The sequence below is a fragment of the Juglans microcarpa x Juglans regia genome, chromosome 5D (assembly GCF_004785595.1).
Source record: "Juglans microcarpa x Juglans regia isolate MS1-56 chromosome 5D, Jm3101_v1.0, whole genome shotgun sequence".
NCBI lineage: Eukaryota > Viridiplantae > Streptophyta > Magnoliopsida > Fagales > Juglandaceae > Juglans > Juglans microcarpa x Juglans regia.
Genome location: NC_054602.1, coordinates 30,006,050 through 30,030,501, shown reverse-complemented (window position 1 = coordinate 30,030,501; position 24,452 = coordinate 30,006,050). Strand labels below are relative to the sequence as shown.

Sequence of the window (24,452 nt, the reverse complement as noted above, 5' to 3'; positions counted from 1 at the left end):
GAATTAATTATTTTATAACTAAAATAGTCATTAGGAGGGTATGACCCCACGTAAGACTCCATAACAATCCTCAAAGATCGGATTAGTAAATTATGTCTTGAATAGAGTTGTGTTATTAATGAACGTAGAATGTTTTATAAAAAAAAAAAAAAAAAAATGGGGAATAGTATTATACATATTCAGTGTTAATGATCCATGTAAATTAATGATCTGCTTTCTTAGACCGTTTACGATTTTGTTATTGAATAATGTTAAATACATATTCAGTGTGTTTGAGTCATTTGAAAACAACTAGAATACACGTAAAAAAGAATACAGATTTTTCTAGTCAATCAACCTTATTTTAAAAAATTTGTATAGGATTTGTATTTTTATTTTTTTAAATAATAGAGATGGAGGGTTCCAACCCAGATTATTCATTTGAATAATCGGGATATATGCCATGCTCTTGGTATAGGATTTGTACGCCTAAATTTATATTTAGTATTACTTAAAATGACAGATCATACATGTAGAATTAGGCTTACTTAACCACTAGCCCACTACTTTCTGCAACCGGGTAACCACTGGAAGTCTGCAAGTGAACTTTGCTCCAATAAAAAATACGAAAAATCTTATTGGAAGCAAGTTTATGCACTAATTTGTGCATCAATGTTAATATATAATACATATATTTAATGAAACGATATAAATTAAATATAAAAATAATTTTTATGATATAAGAGATTTTCTTCTTCTCTCAAAATTTTTTTTTCATTTTTTTTAAATTAAAAAAATTATCGGTACGTGATATGATGCACGAACTCATTTGTACTTGGCAAAATCTAAAAAAATAACAGGGACTCTCAGATCTTAGTTGTGAGATTAGGGGTTGGTTTGAATTTAGATATGAGATAAGATGGTTTTATATAAAAAATAAAAGTTGAAAAAAATATTGTAAGAATATTTTTTTAATATTATTATTATTTTAGAATTTGAAAAAGTTGAATTGTTTATTATATTTTATATGAAAATTTAAAAAAATTATAATGATAAGATGAAATGAAACACTATCAAGCCTAGGAGTTGAATTCGAAAGAATAAAAAATGGCAACCACCTTCTGATCCGCTGGTCGCGAAATGCACTTCGAATAAACAATTGCTTATCAAATATTGGATTTTGCAACGGGAAGTACGAGTACTCAAAAACTCCTGATGGGCCTGGAGTACAACCACTCAGCCCACTTCTATTTATGAAAATTCAATGAGAGAGCCCAGCCCATAAAACCTATCTAATGCAAGGATCCTATCCACTATCCACCTTATTTAAAACGGTAGCTATATATCCATGTAATGTAAAATAATATGAGCAATTTTAATTATTGTGTTCTAAAAATGATTAGATTTATGAGTGAAAGCATCGTTGTGTACGTCCTCAACGTCATCTGAGGTGATCTCCAAATTGTTCAAAATATTTTCTACGACTCGAAAATGAATATGGTCTATAAATCTCAAAATATTAAATAATTAAAATAAATTAATTAAAAAATATTTATATAATTTTGAAGAGTATTGGTGAAAAGATAGTTGAGCTGTGACTCAAAACAAACCTGAATGGCTCGAAACTCAATTGACATGCTTTGTTATTTGATCAGAAAAGGTTGACTGATTGGTAACCCAAAACCGAATATCCCGAAACAAATTGATACCCCTACAACTTATAGAAGAAGATGATTTTTATGGCATCACCATACCAATTTTCATCCAAATAAGTTCACCAAACAATCTTTTAATCATAAACCCAACAACAGCCACTTCACGATTGAGAACTACTCTCTGATTCAACCATATACGTTTCTTGGTTCCTCAATTGCCAAAGTGAAACTGAATCCAAGGTCTTGACCATTGGCTTCTTGCGAGAAAGAAACTTTTGGGACACACGTTTCATTGTAGGTCGAGACTTTGGTTGGGTGCATAAGCATGCAAATGCTGTGGAGGCAACAAGGGGAATATCCTCTACAACTATACAACTACACAATCTGGAGGTGGGAGGCGTTGGTCTAATATGTCATTTAACATCACTGCACGAGAAGATGATGATAATAGAGTCAAGATTTCACCTGGATGTCTTCCCATTAAAATTTCTAACGCAACAACTCCAAAGCTATAAACACCGCATTTTTCAGTCACTGCAAAGGTATATGCCAACTCTGTGTGGGAAGAAAAGAAAAGAAAAAATTAGAAATGGGATGCTTTTTCTTCTCTTCTATAAAATGTTGTACCAACTAAGGTCCAAGTGATTCAAGTTCTTCATATTGTGTATTTCCGAGGGAATAGAACCATGGATTTTGTTAGAAGAAATGGTAAGCCTGTTTAATTTGGTGAGGCCTGCAATTGAAGGAGGTATCTCACCTCTAAGATGATTGAAGGACAGGTCAAGGAAGGCGAAGTTTGATAGAGTACCTATGTCACTTGGGATGCTCCCTTGAAGTCATTTTCCATGAAGATCAACAAAGTATAAATTTGGGAAGGAAGAAAATTTGAGTTTCAACGTACCTTTCAAATAGCTATTAGCTAAGTTAATTTGTGTGACGCTTCCACTATCAATGCAAGAAATACCTTGCAACTCGCAAGGATTGGAGGTATTGCTGGTGTCGGTACTTGACCACCACCTGGTCTCCTGCAAAGCTTTCATTTCTTGATCTGGAGCTGATGAATTAGATGCTGCCACAAACACAACGACTGCAGTATCCAAATATGTTCCATAGAACAAGATGCGATAATGATGGAAATGGAGACAGGAGATGCCACATGTTTGAGTGTGTGTCTGATGAGGCCGGCCAATTTCAGAAGTTTTGAGTACTGTCTTGTTCATTTACTGGGCATTTTAATAAGAAAGATTGACAAAGCCTAACTCTAATTTATGAAACTTATTCAATAATTTGAAGTAAGTATGAATTCAATTGATCTCTTTTATGGGATTTGATGGATCCGATTGATCTGATTTTTAATGAATTTGAACTTGAAATCGGTTCCTGTACAGCTTCTGTGAAATCGGTTCATGTACAGCTACTGAAAGATTTAACTGAGTCTGCTAGTCATGCTTTGGAGAGTCGGTTAGCCTTAAATTCTTTCCATTTCTTTTCATTTATTTTAGTTCCATCATATTGAAAGCTGAATCACAGTGTCGGTATATGTAATTCTCAAATTTGTCACAAACAACACTTCAATGCACGATAATTTTCAACCCTTTTTGATCGAATTACTATTTCAACAACTAAATGTCTTTTCAATTTCAACAATAAGGACAAGGATGATAACTTCATTTCCAGGATAACTGTTTATTAAAAAATAGAAAAATTATCTTCTAATCCCTTAAAAATTTTGAAAACCTATTCAAATTCCCCAAAAGTATGAAACTCTCTTCTAGCGCCAGCTAAAATTATTGAAGAACATCTTAATTTTTTTCTTAACTCAAAAGTTTTGCCTCCAAAATCTAAAATATTGAATATATGTATATGTATATATATATTACACACACTTAAAAAGGTCAAAACACCCTTGAAATTTAAAAAACCTAAGATTTTGGTCTCTAAAATATGAGTATATATGTGTGCATATATAGTTTTTTCCTTGTAAAACTCAAACTTGCTCCATATTTTTGAAGTTAAAGGTATTTCTTTTTCTAAACCATTAAAATCTGCTGAAATCCTCTATCAAATTTTACTTAATTCACTTCTACTTTCTATTTGCACACTTAACTCATACAAACACACCAACCCCGTTCTGTTCCAGTTGCTTCCTACCTTGAACAATGATTTAGAATGCTTACAAATAATATTTTTCTTGAAAACAGACCGAGAAATGTATATAACACCTTGACAACACAAAAAACACCCTAACAATAAGCAAATCCTGATCCTTCCATATATACTGCTTGTTTGCTTAGTTGCATGAGTGAAACCGTAGTCAAGGGTATGACATTCGGCTTCCTGCGAGAGAGAAATTCTTGTGACACACATTTCATTGTTGGTCGAGATTTTGGCTGAGTATGAAGGCATGCAAATGCTATTGTAGCAACAAGCAAAATATCCTGTCCAATTAGACGATTTGGGAGTGGCAATCGTCTGTCTAATATTCCATTAAGCATCATATTTTGAAATGATGATGATGATGATGATGATAATGAGGACAAGAGTTCTCCCGGATGCCTTCCCATTAATACTTCTAGTGCCACCACTCCAAAGCTATATATATCGCATTTTTCAGTAACTGTCATTGTGTAAGCAAACTCTATAGAGAAGAAAAAAACGATGAGAACCACTAAATACAGTCAATGAACAATAATACATCTAATTAATTTGATAATTATAATTTAACAATAAAATTATTGAATGAATAATAATATTTCATCAAGTTATGGATAATAATCTCTAGTTTTCAAAATACAAGTCTTTTAAAGAGAGAATATAAAGACGTGACAACTTTATTATATAATATTTTGAAAAATAAACAAAGTTCACAAAAATGGGTTCAAGCTTTAACTATTTATTTTTTATTTTTTTTTTTGCTGTAGATGATATAATTTGAATCTAATTTTTTTTTTATAAATTTTAAAAAACATTTTAAACTTATTTGAAATATCTTAAAATAAAATATTTAGAAATTATATATGATATTCTTAATTGATATCTTAGATTATTTAGCTTGCACATTATTCAGATCTAGGACTAGTATTATATGAATTCTAAATCATGAAACTTTGATTATAGGAAGCTACGTAGTATATTATTATATTATTGCTAATTGCAAACTATTCCTATATAGTCTAATTATCCACTCTCCAAGTGTATTATTATTAAATAATATATGCGATTATGCTAAACATATAATTAAATGAAGAACAAATATATCTAATTAAATTTATAATTTAAGATTATTGGGATTTTAGATTTTATGCTATCTTTTTAGTTTTATCAACTTAATATCCTTTTAGCTTAATTGGTGGTAACGATTCATAAATTGTAAATCTGACAAAAAAAAAAATATTAAAGAAAAATAATCTTGAAAAATGTTTAGATACTGATGAATGGTATAGTAATTATAGTCAATATTCTTAATTAAATAATTTAAATGATATTGTTGTAGTAGAAATAACCAATTAACAATTTACCTGGAGCAATATAACCATAAGTGCCAATAACCAATGTTTGATTGGAAGAGTCAGGATCAAGGAGTTTAGCAGTTCCAAAGTCAGATATAAAACCTTGGAATTTGGAGTTCAGCAAAATGTTGTTGGATGATATATCTCTATGAACAATTGCTGGGATGCATTCGTGATGCATGTAAGATAAGGCGTGTGCCGTGCCTTTGATGATGTTTATCCTCTTGCTCCAATCAAGTTCCATAGCTTCATCAACATTTCTTAGGACACAAAATAGGCTTCCCCTTTCCATGTACTCATAAATTAAAAATCTGCATCCTTTATGTACACAGAATCCATGCAACTTCATAATATTTCGATGTCGAATCTCTGTTAACACTCTCACTTCATTTATAAAACTCCTATAGAAAACTGGATTCTCAGCCTCTCTCTGATGAAGTTTCTTTAAGGCAACCACATTTCCGCTTGGTAATTCTGCTTTGTAAACGCTACCATAACCACCAGTTCCAATGCAATATCTGATGTGAAAATCCTCAGTTGCTTCAATGATGTCTTCATATGCAATATGTCCGTCATAATTCCATATCGAGAATATGTTTCCATTCTTAGATTCTCTTAACTCAAACTGATTTTTCTTAAACACACAACGAGACAAGAGAATACCCCCAATAACTAGGAATCCGAGGAAAGTGGTGATGGGAGCGAAAAATTTTATTTTGGTTACTATTGATTTTTTACTCTTGGGGCATGGAGGGAAAAGCTTAAATTGACCGCATAAATCCCTATTTCCAGTTAATGTGTAGGATTTATGATACCGATCAAAACCGTCTGGAATTCGACCCTTCAAAGAATTGTGTGACAAGTCAATTTCTTTTATATAAATGAGAGAAGGGGGGATATGGCCCGTAAGCTTATTGTAGCTAAGATCCAAACTCGACAAATGGGCTCCTACAACACTCCCAAATGCAACGGGTATTTCTCCTCTAATAAAGTTATGACTAAGGTTAACATATTTCACCCAATAAAGGTTATCCTCGTGATAGGGAATGCTTCCAATTAAGTAGTTTACACTAAGGTCTAAATATTCTAAATTAGTTAAATTATCCCAGATGAAAGGGATTGGACCGACGAGCATGTTCGAAGAAAGGTTTAAATCGGTTAGATTTTTCAGCATCCCAATTTCGGAGGGAATGAATCCATTGATTTTGTTCTGATCAAGGTGTAAAGATTGCAAATTAGTTAAATAACCAATGGTGGAAGGGATTGGACCGACGAGCATGTTTGAACCAAGATCTAAATAGGTCAGATTTTTCAGCATCCCTATTTCGGAGGGAATGGATCCATTGATTTTATTCTGACCAATGAACAAATATTCCAAATTAGTTAAATAACCAATGGTGGAAGGGATTGGACCGACGAGCATGTTTGAACCAAGATCTAAATAGGTCAGATTTTTCAGCATCCCTATTTCGGAGGGAATGGATCCATTGATTTTATTCTGAGCAAGGAGCAAATATTTCAAATTAGTTAAATGACTTAGAGTGTAAGGGATTGGACCGACGAGCATGTTCCAAGAAAGGTATAAAATGGCCAGATTTTTCAGCATCCCTATTTCGGAGGGAATGGATCCATTGATTTTATTATAAGCAAGGATACTCCATAATCCTGATCCTGATCCTGATCCTTAGCTGGTCTATTCAAAAATCATCTGAAAAATGAATGGAGATAAGGGGTGAGTTATCAACAACTCAATAAGCAGATGACATATACTAGTGTGTAAACATGAGCATTTTCACAGAGTTCGGAATGCAGAAACAAAACATTTTAGTATCAATATGCAAATCTCAAACAAATACGTTTTATCAGAAAATCAGAGCGACTTCTCAAATATTTCATATTCAGAAACCAACTTTTCATGTTCAAAGACTCCTTTGGCACAACATGACTAAACAACTTCGTCTTATCATATCATATTAGAACAGAGACCATGTTTAACCCCCGTGGTAGGTTTGTGCACCCTGCGGAAAGCCAAGCATAACATAAATCACCGTGTTACCAAAGCGTTTGTACTCAGAACAGAAAACCACTATTATATCCCGTGGCGGGCCAGAGGTCACTATTATCTCCCGTGACAGGGCCAGAGTTTACTATTATATCCCGTGACAGGACCAGAGGTCACTATTATATCCCGTGACAGGGCCACATATCAGAGCAAAACAGAATCAGAATCACCATATCAGAGTCAGAATCGGAGTCAGAAAGTCGTGCCAAAGGTTTTTCAGATGCCACATCATAACATAGTACAAAACAGAACAGAATCAGATCACAAAACATACTTTATGCACAAATTTCATATTCGCTCTCTTTTTCAAAGTTCAGAAACAGAATATCAGAAATAAGCTCATGTCTACACCAGTCAACACCAGTCATGACAGAAAATACTTTCTTCTTAAACAAAATCTTATGAGTAATGCAGAACAAATATCTGAGGTTGTTTTCAGATTTCTTTTCATAACCAAACATGCACATTTTCCAAGAAGGACCTTAGTTCATTTTATTTTAATGCAAAGTCTAGCATAAAAGCCCCGCTTACCTGGACTTCTTAGCTTTTCAGAACTTTCCTCAAAAATACCGAACAAATATTAATCGTCACCTAAAAAATAATCACGTAACTTCCATAAATTTCTAATCAACCACGTATTTCGATATTAAAACTTAAAAATGCTAAAAGAACCTATTTTAAGAACCTCAAAACCTAAAATTCTCATAATACCTAAAATACCAACATTTTCTAAGACCAACAATATTCACTTAATCGAAATCGTACTGGAAAAGAAAATTTATCGAAAAAGTATTATGATACTTATAGAACTCAATAAAAATTAATATTCAAAATATCTAAAATACTAACAATATTTTATAAATAAAAAGAATACATTGATTACTAAACTTTTCCGAAAATAATTCATGAAAAACTCACCACTTATGAAAAATAGATTTACTTACTTTAACTAACAATATTATCAAAATACAATATAGTATTTATTAAAACTTAAAACAAAATCCTAATTAAATATAAACTCAACACACAAAAATTTCTTCTCAGCCGAAACTCAAACCGTGAACTTTCCTAATATATATTAGGTTAAAACTAGTAAGTGCCCAAGTTAAAACTTTACTTATAAATACACACACACACACACACACATATATATATATATATAAATATATATATAAGCACCCTATACGTAAAACAGACGATAAACAAACAACAAAATAAACGAAAAACATGCAGCGGCGGCAGGGACTCACTGAGATGGTGAAGTGCGACGGCGCGGTGTGCGACGGGAGGTGGTGCACTCGGTGGCTATGCACTGGACGAGAAAGAGAGAGAGAGATGCACGGTGAGAGAGAGCTTACGGGAGAGTAAACCAACGTGAGAGACAGAAAATAGAGAGGGAGATACCGTGCGGCGGGGCGGCAAGAGGCGGACCTGGGGTGACGGAAAACTTCGCCGGCGGTTTCTGGAGCCGCAACGTGAAGAAGCTCACGGTGGTTAAAGGTTGCAATGGCTCACGGTAGGAGGAGAACCATCCTCTATTTCGGGAGTGAAAAACAGAGGTTGCGGGATGGCTATCGAAGGCTACGGGTTCACGGCTGGGTCACGGTGGCGCCGCATGGCAGCATTGAGGAGGAGCAAGCGGCGACTTGACTTCCTTGGGAGGCTGTGGTTTTCTAGGAGACGGTTGGATAAAACCGTGAAGATGCAGGATGGCTTTTGGCCGTGCGCGGGCGAGTCTCGGGTTTGTAAACTCTGTCTTGAATAAAGTTATTTTATCTCTTAGACGATATTCTGTAAAAGTTTGCAATATAAACTAAATTATGTCAATTATAATTGTATACTAGACAGTTATTAATGTTATAGTTGACTTGTTATATATGTTTAGGTTAAAATTATAATATTTGTTATTAACGAAGGCAGTATATTTTATAAAAAAGAAAAAAAAATGAGGAATAGTATTATACGGTTTAAAGTCGTTGGAAGGTTCTGAGTAGACATATAACTAACGGACAAGATCCATGTACATTAATGATCTGTTTTCTTAGACCGTTTACGATTTTGTTATTGAATAATGTTAAATACATATTCAGTGTGTTTGAGTCATTTGAAAACAACTAGAATCCACGTAAAAGAGAATACAGATTTTTCTAGTCAATCAACCTTATTTTAAAAAATTTGTATAGGATTTGTGTTTTTTTTTTTTTTAAATAATAGAGATGGAGGGTTCCAACCCAAAAATTTGTATAGGATTTGTATATATGCCATGCTCTTGGTATAGGATTTGTACGCCTAAATTTATATTTAGTATTACTTAAAATGACAGATCATACATGTAGAATTAGGCTTACTTAACCACTAGCCCACTACTTTCTGCAACCGGGTAACCACTGGAAGTCTGCAAGTGAACTTTGCTCCAATAAAAAATACGAAAAATCTTATTGGAAGCAAGTTTATGCACTAATTTGTGCATCAATGTTAATATATAATACATATATTTAATGAAATGATATAAATTAAAGATAAAAATAATTTTCATGATATAAGAGATTTTCTTCTTCTCTCAAATTTTTTTTTTCATTTTTTTTAAATTAAAAAAATTATCGGTACGTGATATGGTGCACGAACTCGTTTGTACTTGGCAAAATCTAAAAAAATAACAGCGACTCTCGGATCTTAGTTGTGAGATTAGGGGTTGGTTTGAATTTAGATATGAGATAAGATGGTTTTATATAAAAAATAAAAGTTGAAAAAATATTGTTAGAATATTTTTTTAATATTATTATTATTTTAGAATTTGAAAAAGTTGAATTGTTTATTATATTTTATATGAAAATTTAAAAAAATTATAATGATGAGATAAAATGAAACACTTTCGAGCCTAGGAGTTGAATTCGAAGGAATAAAAAATGGCAACCACCTTCTGATCCGCTGGTCGCGAAATGCACTTCGAATAAACAATTGCTTATCAAAGATGTAGTTAAACAATTCCAGTGTAAGAACACAAAAATTGGATTTTGCAACGGGAAGTACGAGTACTCAAAAACTCCTGATGGGCCTGGAGTACAACCACTCAGCCCACTTCTATTTATGAAAATTCAATGAGAGAGCCCAGCCCATAAAACCTATCTAATGCAAGGATCCTATCCACTATCCACCTCATTTAAAACGGTAGCTATATATCCATGTAATGTAAAATAATATGAGCAATTTTAATTATTGTGTTCTAAAAATGATTAGATTTATGAGTGAAAGCATCGTTGTGTACGTCCTCAACGTCATCTGAGGTGATCTCCAAATTGTTCAAAATATTTTCTACGACTCGAAAATGAATATAGTCTATAAATCTCAAAATATTATATAATTAAAATAAATTAATTAAAAAATATTTATATAATTTTGAAGAGTATTGCTGAAAAGATAGTTGAGCTGTGACTCAACACAAACCTGAATGGCTCAAAACTCAATTGACATGGTTTGTTATTTGATCAGAAAAGGTTGACTGATTGGTAACCCAAAACCGAATATCACGAAACAAATTGATACCCCTACAACTTATAGAAGAAGATGATTTTTATGACATCACCATACCAATTTTCATCCAAATAAGTTCGCCAAACAATCTTTTAATCATAAACCCAACAACAGCCACTTCACGATTGAGAACTACTCTCTGATTCAACCATATACGTTTCTTGGTTCCTCAATTGCCAAAGTGAAACTGAATCCAAGGTCTTGACCATTGGCTTCTTGCGAGAAAGAAACTTTTGGGACACACGTTTCATTGTAGGTCGAGACTTTGGTTGGGTGCATAAGCATGCAAATGCTGTGGAGGCAACAAGGGGAATATCCTCTACAACTACACAATCTGGAGGTGGCAGGCGTTGGTCTAATATGTCATTTAACATTACTGCAAGAGAAGATGATGATGATAATAGAGTCAAGATTTCACATGGATGTCTTCCCATTAAAATTTCTAACGCAACAACTCCAAAGCTATAAACACCGCATTTTTCAGTCACTGCAAAGGTATATGCCAACTCTGTGTGGGAAGAAAAGAAAAGAAAAAATTAGAAATGTGATGCTTTTTCTTCTCTTCTATAAAATGTTGTACCAACTAAGGTCCAAGTGATTCAAGTTCTTCATATTGCGTATTTCCGAGGGAATAGAACCATGGAATTTGTTAGAAGAAATGGTAAGCCTTTTAATTTGGTGAGGCTTGCAATTGAAGGAGGTATCTCACCTCTAAGATGATTGAAGGACAGGTCAAGGAAGGCGAGGTTTGATAGTGTACCTATGTCACTTGGGATGCTCCCTTGAAGTCCTTTTCCATGAAGATCAACAAAGTATAAATTTGGGAAGGAAGAAAATTTGAGTTTCAACGTACCTTTCAAATAGCTATTAGGTAAGTTAATTTGTGTGACGCTTCCACTATCAATGCAAGAAATACCTTGCAACTCGCAAGGATTGGAGGTATTGCTGGTGTCGGTACTTGACCACCACCCGATCTCCTGCAAAGCTTTCATTTCTTGATCTGGAGCTGATGAATTAGATGCTGCCACAAACACAACGACTGCAGTATCCAAATATGTTCCATAGAACAAGATGCGATAATGATGGAAATGGAGACAGGAGATGCCACATGTTTGAGTGTGTGTCTGATGAGGCCGGCCAATTTCAGAAGTTTTGAGTACTGTCTTGTTCATTTACTGGGCATTTTAATAAGAAAGATTGACAAAGCCTAACTCTAATTTATGAAACTTATTCAATAATTTGAAGTAAGTATGAATTCAATTGATCTCTTTTATGGGATTTGATGGATCCGATTGATCTGATTTTTAATGAATTTGAACTTGAAATCGGTTCCTGCACAGCTTCTGTGAAATCGGTTCATGTACAGCTACTGAAAGATTTAACTGAGTCTGCTAGTCATGCTTTGGAGAGTCGGTTAGCCTTAAATTCTTTCCATTTCTTTTCATTTATTTTAGTTCCATCATATTGAAAGCTGAATCACAGTGTCGGTATACGTAATTCTCAAATTTGTCACAAACAACACTTCAATGCACGACAATTTTCATGATCGAATTACTATTTCAACAACTAAATGTCTTTTCAATTTCAACAATAAGGACAAGGATGATAACTTCATTTCCAGGATAACTGTTTATTAAAAAATAGAAAAATTATCTTCTAATCCTTAAAAATTTTGAAAACCTATTCAAATTCCCCAAAAGTATGAAACTCTCTTCTAGCGCCAGCTAAAATTATTGAAGAACATCTTAATTTTTTTCTTAACTCAAAAGTTTTGCCTCCAAAATCTAAAATATTGAATATATGTATATGTATATATATATTACACACACTTAAAAAGGTCAAAACACCCTTGAAATTTAAAAAACCTAAGATTTTGGTCTCTAAAATATGAGTATATATGTGTGCATATATAGTTTTTTCCTTGTAAAACTCAAACTTGCTCCATATTTTTGAAGTTAAAGGTATTTCTTTTTCTAAACCATTAAAATCTGCTGAAATCCTCTATCAAATTTTACTTAATTCACTTCTACTTTCTATTTGCACACTTAACTTATACAAACACACCAACCCCGTTCTGTTCCAGTTGCTTCCTACCTTGAACAATGAGTACTTCAGGTTTATGGAATGATTTAGAATGCTTACAAATAATATTTTTCTTGAAAACAGACCGAGAAATGTATACAACACCTTGACAACACAAAAAACACCCTAACAATAAGCAAATCCTGATCCTTCCATATATCCTGCTTGTTTCCTTAGTTGCATGAGTGAAACCGTGGTCAAGGGTATGACATTCGGCTTCCTGCGAGAGAGAAATTCTTGTGACACACATTTCATTGTTGGTCGAGATTTTGGCTGAGTATGAAGGCATGCAAATGCTATTGTAGCAACAAGCAAAATATCCTGTCCAATTAGATGATTTGGGGGTGGCAGTCGTCGGTCTAATATTTCATTAAGCATCATATTTTGAAATGATGATGATGATAATGAGGACAAGAGTTCTCCCGGATGCCTTCCCATTAATACTTCTAGTGCCACCACTCCAAAGCTATATATATCGCATTTTTCAGTAACTGTCATTGTGTAAGCAAACTCTATAGAGAAGAAAAAGACGATGAGAACCACTAAATACAGTCAATGAACAATAATACATCTAATTAATTTGATAATTATAATTTAACAATAAAATTATTCAATGAATAATAATATTTCATCAAGTTATCGATAATAATCTTTAGTTTTCAAAATACAAGTCTTTTAAAGAGAGAATATAAAGACGTGACAACTTTATTATATAATATTTTGAAAAATAAACAAAGTTCACAAAAATGGGTTCAAGCTTTAACTATTTATTTTTTATTTTTTTTTTGCTGTAGATGATGTAATTTGAATCTAAATTTTTTTTATAAATTTTAAAAAACATTTTAAACTTATTTGAAATATCTTAAAATAAAATATTTAGAAATTATATATGATATTCTTAATTGATATCTTAGATTATTTAGTTTGCACATTATTCAGATCTAGGACTAGTATTATATGAATTCTAAATCATGAAACTTTGATTATAGGAAGCTACGTAGTATATTATTATATTATTGCTAATTGCAAACTATTCCTATATAGTCTAATTATCCACTCTCCAAATGTATTATTATTAAATAATATATGCGATTATGCTAAACATATAATTAAATGAAGAACAAATATATCTAATTAAATTTATAATTTAAGATTATTGGGATTTTAGATTTTATGCTATCTTTTTAGTTTTATCATCTTAATATCCTTTTAGCTTAATTGGTGGTAACGATTCATAAATTGTAAATCTGACAAAAAAAAAAAAAAAAATAGTAAAGAAAAATAATCTTGAAAAATGTTTAGATACTGATGAATGGTATAATAATTATAGTCAATATTCTTAATTAAATAATTTAAATGATATTGTTGTAGTAGAAATAACCAATTAACAATTTACCTGGTGCAATATAACCATAAGTGCCAACAACCAATGTTTGATTGGAAGAGTCAGGATCAAGGAGTTTAGCAGTTCCAAAGTCAGATATAAAACCTTGGAATTTGGAGTTCAGCAAAATGTTGTTGGATGATATATCTCTATGAACAATTGCTGGGATGCATTCGTGATGCATGTAAGATAAGGCGTGTGCCGTGCCTTTGATGATGTTTATCCTCTTGCTCCAATCAAGTTCCACAGCTTCATCAACATTTCTTAGGACACAAAATAGGCTTCCCCTTTCCATGTACTCATAAATTAAAAATCTGCATCCTTTATGTACACAGAATCCATGCAACTTCACAATATTTCGATGTCGAATCTCTGTTAACACTCTCACTTCATTTATAAAACTCCTATAGAAAACTGGATTCTCAGCCTCTCTCTGATGAAGTTTCTTTAAGGCAACCACATTTCCGCTTGGTAATTCTGCTTTGTAAACGCTACCATAACCACCAGTTCCAATGCAATATCTGATGTGAAAATCCTCAGTTGCTTCAATGATGTCTTCATATGCAATATGTCCATCATAATTCCATATCGAGAATATGTTTCCATTCTTCGATTCCCTAGACTCAATCTGATTTATCTTGAACACACAACGAGACAAGAGAATACCACCCCCAATAACCAGGAATCCAAGGAAAGTGGTGATGGGAGCAAAAATTTTTGTTTTGGTTACTATTGATTTTTTACCTTTTGGACATGGAGGGAAAATCTTGAATTGACCGCATAAATCCCTATTTCCAGTTAATGTGTAGGATTTATGATACCGATCAAAACCGTCTGGAATTCGACCCTTCAAAGAATTGTGTGACAAGTCAATTTCTTTTATATAAATGAGAGAAGGGGGGATATGGCCCGTAAGATTATTGTAGCTAAGATCCAAACTCGAGAGACGGGCAACACTCCCAAGTGCAACGGGTATTTCTCCTCTAATAGAGTTATGACTAAGGTTAACGTATTTCACCCAATAAAGGTTAACCTCGCGATAGGGAATGCTTCCAGTTAAGTAGTTTACACTAAGGTCTAAATACTGTAGATGAGTCAAATTATCCCAGATGAAAGGGATTGGACCGACGAGCATGTTCGAAGAAAGGTTTAAATTGGTTAGATTTTTCAGCATCCCAATTTCGGAGGGAATGAATCCATTGATTTTGTTCTGATCAAGGTGTAAAGATTGCAAATTAGTTAAATGGCCCAGAGTGGAAGGGATTGGACCGAGCATGTTTGAACCAAGATCTAAATCGGTTAGATTTTTCAGCATCCCTATTTCGGAGGGAATGGATCCATTGATTTTATTCTGACCAAGGGACAAATATTTCAAATTAGTTAAATTGCCCAGAGTGGAAGGGATTGGACCGACAAGCATGTTCGAAGAGAGGTATAAACTGGTCAGATTTTTCAGCATCTCTATTTCGGAGGGAATGGATCCATTGATTTTATTCTGATCAAGCCACAAGTATTCCAAATTAGTTAAATGACTCAGAGTGTAAGGGATTGGACCGACGAGCATGTTCGAAGAAAGGACTAAATCAGTCAGATTTTTCAGCATCCCTATTTCGGAGGGAATGGATCCATTGATTTTGTTCTGATCAAGCGACAAATATTTCAAATTAGTTAAATTGCCCAGAGTGGAAGGGATTGGACCGACAAGCATGTTCGAAGAGAGGTATAAAATGGTCAGATTTTTCAGCATCCCTATTTCGGAGGGAATGGATCCATTGATTTTATTATAAGCAAGGTACAAATATTCCAAATTAGTTAAATAACCAATTGTGGAAGGGATTGGACCGACGAGCATGTTCGAAAAAAGGGATAAAATTGTCAGATTTTTCAGCATCCCTATTTCGGAGGGAATGGATCCATTGATTTTATTCTGATCAAGCTGCAAGTATTCCAAATTAGTTAAATGACTCAGAGTGTAAGGGATTGGACCGACGAGCATGTTGGAGTAAAGGTTTAAATAGACCAAGTTCTTTAACATCCCTATCTCAAGTGGGATACGCCCCGTAAGGGAGTTCCTACTAAGATTTAGACTGACTAAATTTGGTAATAAAGAGAAGTTGAGTTTGATCAACTGACCTCCCAAACCTTGATCAAATCTATCGATGGTTGTGATACTTCCTCCAGCATTGCAAGTAATACCATCCCAGTGGCAAGCACTTGAATAATTACTATTGGCTTGGGCATGAGTAGTGGACGGCCACCACCCAGTCTCCTGCAAAGCCTTGGCTTGTTTAAGTTGAAGGGTAGATGATCCAGATGCAGCAACAACAAGGTGATGAAATGCATCATCCAAACACTTTCCGCATAACAAGATCCAGATAGCCCATATCGCTACTATCGGTATGGAAATGAAAATGGAGACTGTTGCCATTTTTATGAGTAAGTAATGATGGATTAGTACTAGGCTAGACTTTTATATATAAGAAAAGATACTCTCAAGTTAGGCCGGCCTGTGAAATAATTGAATGAATCATCCAGGAAATTTCCAAGGAATGAATATTCATCCTAGCCAGCATTGAAATTTCCTTTTGAAAGCCAATACATTTATTCCTTGAAATCGACCCTCAAGACTTGTCCTACATGCATGCGACGACTCATTGACTATATTCATGTATTAATTATATATAGGTCTCATTTGGGGAATTGATCTTATATATATATATATAGTTTCGACATTTTTATCCATACAATTAAATAGAAATTGGAAAAAAAAAAAAAGATGAGAAAGAAACGAAACGAAAGGTCTAGAACACGTATGCGGTAGTGATGCTTTCTTTTGAACTGCTTTCAGCCTTTTCCTCCTTAACAATTTTATTCTTTTCCTATAAATAGGGGATTTTCAATGTTTTTTTTATATAGCTCGTTTGATGGATCTATATTAGTTTTCAAATATAACTCCAATTAAATTGATTAAGTTGTACTAATATTTAATTCATTCATACAGCTAATAAAAAGATTTAATTAGTTGAAAAGATTGGGCAAGAAATAGAGCTCAGTTGGAAAAATTATTGCTCGACGTATTGTTCGGTCTTTACTTTTCAGTTCTGATCACTTATCGATGAGAAAAGACTACCGCACTGACTTCGTCAAAGACTTCGATAGATGTGGAGACTTTTCTCACCCAACCCCACGTCTGGGGAAGATGAGAAAAATGCCCAAATTTATCAATTAAAATAAAAATTGAAATCACGCATTTCTTCTGACAAAAATTAAAGAAAGATATATTAAAAGGAGTAGCGTTGCGAAAGTAAATAAAAGAAAATAACAAGATTGAAGAGATTCTTATCTTCTTCATATGGATACAAATCTTTAAGAGGCTTTATAACAACACTTCAATGCACGAGAATTTTCAACCCTTTTTGATCGAATTGCTATTTCAACAGTTAAATGTCTTTTCAATTTCAACGATAAGAACAAAGATGATAAGTTCATTTATGCTATTTATTAAAATTTTTGAAAAACCTAGTCAAATTCCCCAAAAATAAGAAACTCTCTTCTAACCCTAGCTAAAATTATTGAAGAACGATCTAATTAGGGCTATACAAGAACCGGCAGGACCGACCATCTCCGACGCGGACCGGCCACAGGATTCAGGAACCGGCCAAAACTGGTGAAGAATCGATCTGCGGGCGAGAGGAATTAAGGGAAAATCGACGTCAGCGGTTCGGCGCCGGTCTGAACTCCTGAGAAACCGCTAAACCGGCCGACCCTGTCTTTGTTTTGAATATAATGTAAGTGAAACGACGTCGTTTTTAAAAGTAGAACTTAGAAAAAAAAAACATATAGAACGGCACCGTTTGTCTTTAAACCAAATGGCGCAGTTTTGAATTAGGTTTCATTAACCCCCCTATTATTCTTCTTCCTCGCGTCTCCTTCTTTCTCCCGCGTCTTCTCCTTCTTATGCAACCCTAAACCCTAAGCTTCTACTCTCACTCGACAATGGACGCGGCATTCCTCCTCCGTCACAGAGATGCCAACGGCAGACCGAAGAACCGAACCACGCCGCGCCGCGTCGAGATCGATAATATCGATTTTCTCTTCCCAATCGAGCGGTTTCGGCCGGTGCTGAGCTTTCATGGCAGACGTCGGTGAGATCTCGATTTTGCGCCGAATTCGACGCCGAAGCCATCGGTGTACACCCCTAGTTCTAATGCAAAATATGAGCAACTTTAATTATTGCGTTCTAAAAATGATTAGATTTATACGTGAAATGATGGGTTGTGTACGTCCTCAACATCATCTGAGGTGATCTCCAAATTGTTCAAAATATTATATATTTAAAATTAAATGGGTAATATCCATTTCAAATTATAAATGGAATTTTCGGGTTTTTCACTGCCACCTTGGATCAATAAGTTGTAAAAAAAAAATAAAAAAAATCCAAATCATTGGGCAAAAAAGCCAAAAGGAGACAATGGTTCGCATCAATATCACTTTTTAGATTGGTTATACCAAGAAGATATTTTCTAATTTTTTAAAAATATTTTCTACGTCTCGAGAATGAATATAATCTATTAATCTTAAAATATTAAATTTTTTTATCTCTTTTTAAATTGTAAAAAGTAATAGTCCATAATTTTAATGGTCAGAATCAACAAACTAACAACCAAAAGAGTCTTTTATCGAGAATATTGCCGTCTAGTTCTGTATAAACTACTCCTTTAAATAAATAAGCATCTCTGTTATTTCAAACCACGATAAAATTGGAGCCAATGGTTATTTTTTAAGAACCATTGGGAGATCCAATCCTCCTTCGTTAGAACCCGTGGTCCTTAAAAGATCAGAGATAAATACCATTAAATACAAACACAACGACTGACTGCAGTATCCAAATATTTTCCATAGAACAAGATGCAAATAACCCATGCTACTGCAATCATGGAAATGGAGACAGGAGATGCCATGTTCCCGTGATTAAGTAGTACTAATATTATTTTGTTAATATTTTTGTGTCAATAATTTATTCATATAGCTAATAATAAGATTTGTTTGGCAAAAAACAGCTCGATTGGAAAAATTATTGTTCAATATATTGTTTGGTCTTTATTTTTTAGTTCTAATCAACGAGAAAAGTCTTCAGCACTGACGTGTAGACTTTTCTCACCCAACCCCACGTTTGGGGCAGATGAGAAAAATGCTCAAATTTATCAATACAAGATTTCAGGGGCATGGGGCTGGTCTTTCTCTTTCTGTCATCCTTTTTTATGTTTGTTTTGACTTTCCAAAGGGAAAAAATAGAATACCAAAGTGATTAGTCTTTTTCTAATCCAGAGGAGACAGTCCTTACTCGAAATTCTCCTTTGACCTCCATGGACCTGGTTTATGGTTTTTAGTTTATTGTTTATATTATTTGATCAAATAGGGGTTGGAGCTCAACTAAAGACTCAACCACATACACGGGGTTGTTCCTGTTACCAATTTCTATCGCCATTATAATCTATTCACCTCATTCGATCTATTGCTCTTTTCTGTATTATTTCCTTGTTCCCAGGATCAGGTGCTATATGCATGATTTCTAGAAACCTAGATTCTTATTCTCACCAATTGATATGAAAGGGCTAAAGGGACTTTTGAACATCATCCATTTTCAGATGGAAAAGGAAATGAAAAAGAGGGCAAGACATTTATTATTATTATTAATCATTTTAGCACAATTTTTTTTACTACTGGCTTGGGCAGTAGTGGACGACCACCACCCAGTCTCCTGCAAAGCCTTGGCTTGTTTAAGTTGAAGGGCGGATGATCCAGATGCATCAACAACAAGCTGATGAAGTGCATTATCTAAACACTTTCCGCATAACAAGATCCAGATTGCCCATATTGCTACTATCGGTATGGAAATGGAAAGGGAGGTTGTTGTCATTTTTATGAGTAAGTAATGACGGATTAATACTAGGCTAGACTTTAATATATAAGAAAAGATACTCTCAAGCTAGGCCAGCCTGTGAAATATTGAATGAATCATTCTGGAAATTTCATTTTGAAAACTAATACATTTATTCCTTGAAATCGACCCTCAAGATCATTTGTCCTACATGCATGCGACGACTCATTGACTATATTCATGTATTAATTATATATAGGTCCCATTTGGGGAATTGATCTTATATATATATATAGTTTCAACACGCTACTACTACTGAATTTAAAGTGTACGTATTATTGCATCTTAACGACGTACATGATGTGATTAATTAATACTAATAGTTGCATGCGCAATTTGTGGGTACTAATTTCATTCTAAAGTTTTTAACTATTTTCTATTTTACTTTTCAAAAAAAACTATTTTCTATTTTAAACTTCGTGAGTACTAATTTCAATGAAATACATTTAAAATGAAAGAGGACAAAATATATTCATGTGTTTTTTTAGTACTTTTAACGTCACTCCATAACCATTCATATTATTTTAAAATTATTGAAATTTATATTCAGATTTTTTGGAAAGTAATTAAAAAATATTTTGCGTATTGAAAAGTCAGAAAGTAATTTTAAAGTAGAAAAGACTTCCGCATTGACCCAATGATGAACAATTACTAATTCGATGGACGTGGAGAAAGACAAGCCCTAGGCCCATACGCCCACTTTTAACTCTACAACTACCCCCTTGTGGTGGTTGTTAGAAATAAGGGACTTTTTGGAAAAATTACAGTTAGTCACGTCAACAGCCAACTAAAGACTTGTCCTACATGCATGCGACGACTCACGTGTCAATTGCACTCACATGTTTTACGTTTTCTTAGAGTTTTTTTTTTTTTTACGTCTGGTTTGTTTTCAAATTTAACTCCAATTAAATTGATTAAGTTGTACTAATATTTAATTCATTCATACAGCTAATAAAAAGATTTAATTAGTTGAAAAGATTGGGCAAGAAATAGAGCTCAGTTGAAAAAATTATTACTCGACCTATTGTTTGGTCTTTACTTTTCAGTTCTGATCACTTATCGATGAGAAAAGACTACCGCACTGACTTCGTCAAAGACTTTGATAGATGTGGAGACTTTTCTCACCCAACCCCACGTCTGGGGCGGATGAGAAAAATGCCCAAATTTATCAATTAAAATAAAAATTGAAATCACAAATTTCTTCTAATAAAAAAGAAAGAAAGATATATTAAAAGGAGTATCGTTAAGAAAGTAAATAAAAAGAAAATAACAAGATTGAGGAGATTCTTACTTGCTTCCCTACCCCTAAGCCTTTTCAAACAATTTATTTTTCTCCACCCAAAAAAATACATACTCATCCCATCATTTGGACTAAGATATTTTATTCAATCTTTAGAATTTAGAGTGCAAATGAAATAAAAATTATAATAAATATCTCTTTAATTTTGTGACTTTTTTTTTTATTTGAAAAAAAAAATCCAAAAACCTATTATTTGGGATAATAAATATCTCTTTGTGTGCATGCTTGGTAATTTAATGGTGATAATAATTAATGGATCCCTATTAATGGTGAGTTAAGTGCATGCGTCCTTTGCGTTAATTCTTTACATTTTTCTTTGTTGTTTTATTATTTTAGAGTCCTACTTGCAAGTTGACGTGAAGAAGAAACATTTCACACCACTGACATGATAAAAGCTAGTTTACTTGAAAAGAAACTTACGTATATGAATTTTAAAATTTTTTTCACTCTTGACATGTATATGATCATATGCTTTTAGGGATTTCTCCCACAACGGATTGCAAATAGAACTTTTGCAACCTATGGGAGTAAGTTATGAATTTTATGGCTATATAATTAATTATCACACAGACCATTATTTCCAAATTATAAGTTCATCATACAGCGCTAGACAGCTTTGATCATAAACCTAACAACAACCAATTTATGATTGAGAAGTACTCTATACCAATTCAACCATATGTGCGATTGGTTTCTTACGAGAAATAAATTCCTGGGACACAAATTTCATTGTAGGCCGAGACTTTGGTTTGGTTCGTACGCATGCAAATGCTATATGGAGGCAACAACGAAAATATCTTGTACGAGTAGATGATTTGGAGATGGCAGGCGCTGGTCTGATATGTCATTTAGTATCATATCTCGAGAAGATGATGATGATGATGATAAGAGACTCAAGATTTCCCCTGAATGTCTTCCCATTAAAATTTCTAATGCCACAATTCCAAAGCTACAAGCATCGCATTTTTCGGTCGCTACCACAGCATAGGCCAACTCTATATGCGAAGAAAAGAAGAGTAATAAATTTTGGATTAATAGGTGGGAGTCGAAAAATAAAATAAGATGAATGAAGATACAAGTTGTACCATGAAAAGAATAACTCACCTGGGGCAATATAACCGTAAGTGCCTGCAAGCAATGTATGATAGGTGGAATCATGATCAAGAAGCTTTGTTGTGCATAAATCAGAGACAACAGCTTGCAATTCAGAATTCAGCAATATATTGTTGCTTGATATATCTCCATGAATAATTTGTGGGATGCATTCATGATGTAAGTAAGATAAGGCATGTGCATTGCCTTTTATGACCTCTATCCTCTTGCTCCAATCCAATTCCACAGCCTCAGTCGTTGCACAAAGTAGGCTTCCCCTTTCTATGTACTCATAAACTAAAAATGTACATTTTTTTATGCAAACAGAACCCATGAAGCTTTACAATGTTTCGATGCCGAATCTCTGATAAAACTTTTACCTCATTCTTGAACCTATTATAAAAAATTGGGTTCTCAACCTCTAACTTATGAAGTTTCTTCAAGGCAACAGTTCTGCCACAAGGTAATTTTGCTTTGTAAACACTACCACACCCACCAGTTCCAATGCAATATTTAATGTCAAATTCCTCAGTTGCTTCAATGATGGTTTCATATGCAATATGTCCATCACAATTCCATATAGAAAACAAATTCCCATCCCTTGTTTCTCTCAACACAGATCAAGCTTTTTTAACCATGCGTTTAGACAGGAGAAAACCCCCCAAGAGCTAAGAATCCAAGGAAAATGGCTATGGGAATAATAAGTTTAATTTTGCTTCCAATTGAAGAATGACAAGGAGGGAAACCCGTGAAGTTAGCACACAAGTCATTGTTGCCAATCAAAGTGTCGAGTGAATCATATTGATCAAAATTGTCAGGAATTTCTCCCTTCAATGAGTTGTATGACAAGTCAATTTCTTGTATGGTAATGAGAGAAAGGGGAATGTTGCCTGTAAGATTATTATAGCTGAGATTTAAAATTGATAAATGACCTGAACTCCCAAGTTTACCTGGTATCTCTCCACTGAAAAAGTTGTGACTAAGATCAATAGTTATTTAGCCAATAAAGGTCAGCGAAGTGATGGGAAAAGCATCCAGTCAATTAGTTGTGACTAAGATTAATAGTACTTAGTGAATGAAGGTCAGCCACGCGATCAGGAACTCGTCCAGTTAAGTAGTTGTAGCTCAATGACAACTCCTGCAAATTAGAGCAACCAGAAGAGTTGTAGGGACTGGACCAATGAGACTGTTAGACTTGAGGTCCAAAGGCATCAGATTCTTCAGGTTTCCTATTCCTGTTGGGATGGAACCACTAATTTTGTTCAAACTAAGGTACAAGTGATTCAAGCTCTTCATGTTGCCTATTTTCAAGGGAATGGAACCATGGATGTTGTTAGAAGCAATGCCAAACGTCAGTAATTGGGTGAGGTTTACGATGGAAAGAGGTATCTCACCTCTAAGATGATTGAAGCACAGGTCAAGGAAGGTGAGGTTTGATAGAGTACCTATGTCACTAGGGATGCTCCATTAAAGTCCATTTCCCTGAAAATCAACAAAGTATAAATTTGGTAAGGAAGAAAATTTGAGTTTCAACTTACCTTTCAAATAGCTATTAGCTAAGTTAATCTTTGTGATGCTTCCACCGGCAGTGCAAGATATAAAATACCACTCGCAAGGACTTGAGGTATTGTTGGTGTCGGTACCTGACCACCACAGTCTCCTGCAGAGCTTTCATTTCCAGATCTAGAGCTGATCATTTAGATGCTGCCACAAACACAACTACTGCAGTATCCAAACAAATTCTATAGAACAAGATGCAGGTAACCCATGCTACTAGAATGACAGAGATGGAGACAGGAGATGCCATGTTCCAGTGTATGTCTGATCAGGCCAATGTCGAAGGGTTGAGTGTCCTGTTCATTTAGTCTGGCATTTCAATCAGAAAGATTGAGGAAAGTAAGTCAATGAAAAATGATT

General features: G+C 34.0%; 2 protein-coding genes and 1 pseudogene across 2 annotated transcripts; all 3 read right to left on the bottom strand.

The window, feature by feature from the left end:
• Positions 1–3,842: 3,842 nt before the first annotated feature.
• On the bottom strand, positions 3,843–6,790 carry LOC121266258 (probable leucine-rich repeat receptor-like protein kinase At1g35710). Its single transcript, XM_041170033.1, has 2 exons — positions 5,153–6,790; positions 3,843–4,272 (listed from the first exon to the last, which is right to left on the bottom strand). Exons 1-2 carry the CDS (start codon positions 6,747–6,749, stop codon positions 3,878–3,880), a joined length of 1,992 nt encoding a protein of 663 aa, XP_041025967.1. The 5' UTR covers positions 6,750–6,790; the 3' UTR covers positions 3,843–3,877.
• A 5,955-nt stretch (positions 6,791–12,745) lies between these two features.
• Positions 12,746–16,630, bottom strand: LOC121266257 (MDIS1-interacting receptor like kinase 2-like). Its single transcript, XM_041170032.1, has 2 exons — positions 14,215–16,630; positions 12,746–13,330 (listed from the first exon to the last, which is right to left on the bottom strand). Exons 1-2 carry the CDS (start codon positions 16,628–16,630, stop codon positions 12,945–12,947), a joined length of 2,802 nt encoding a protein of 933 aa, XP_041025966.1. The 3' UTR covers positions 12,746–12,944.
• Positions 16,631–22,342: 5,712 nt separating this feature from the next.
• Positions 22,343–24,232, bottom strand: LOC121265892 (annotated as a pseudogene).
• Between the last annotated feature and the right edge of the window lie 220 nt (positions 24,233–24,452).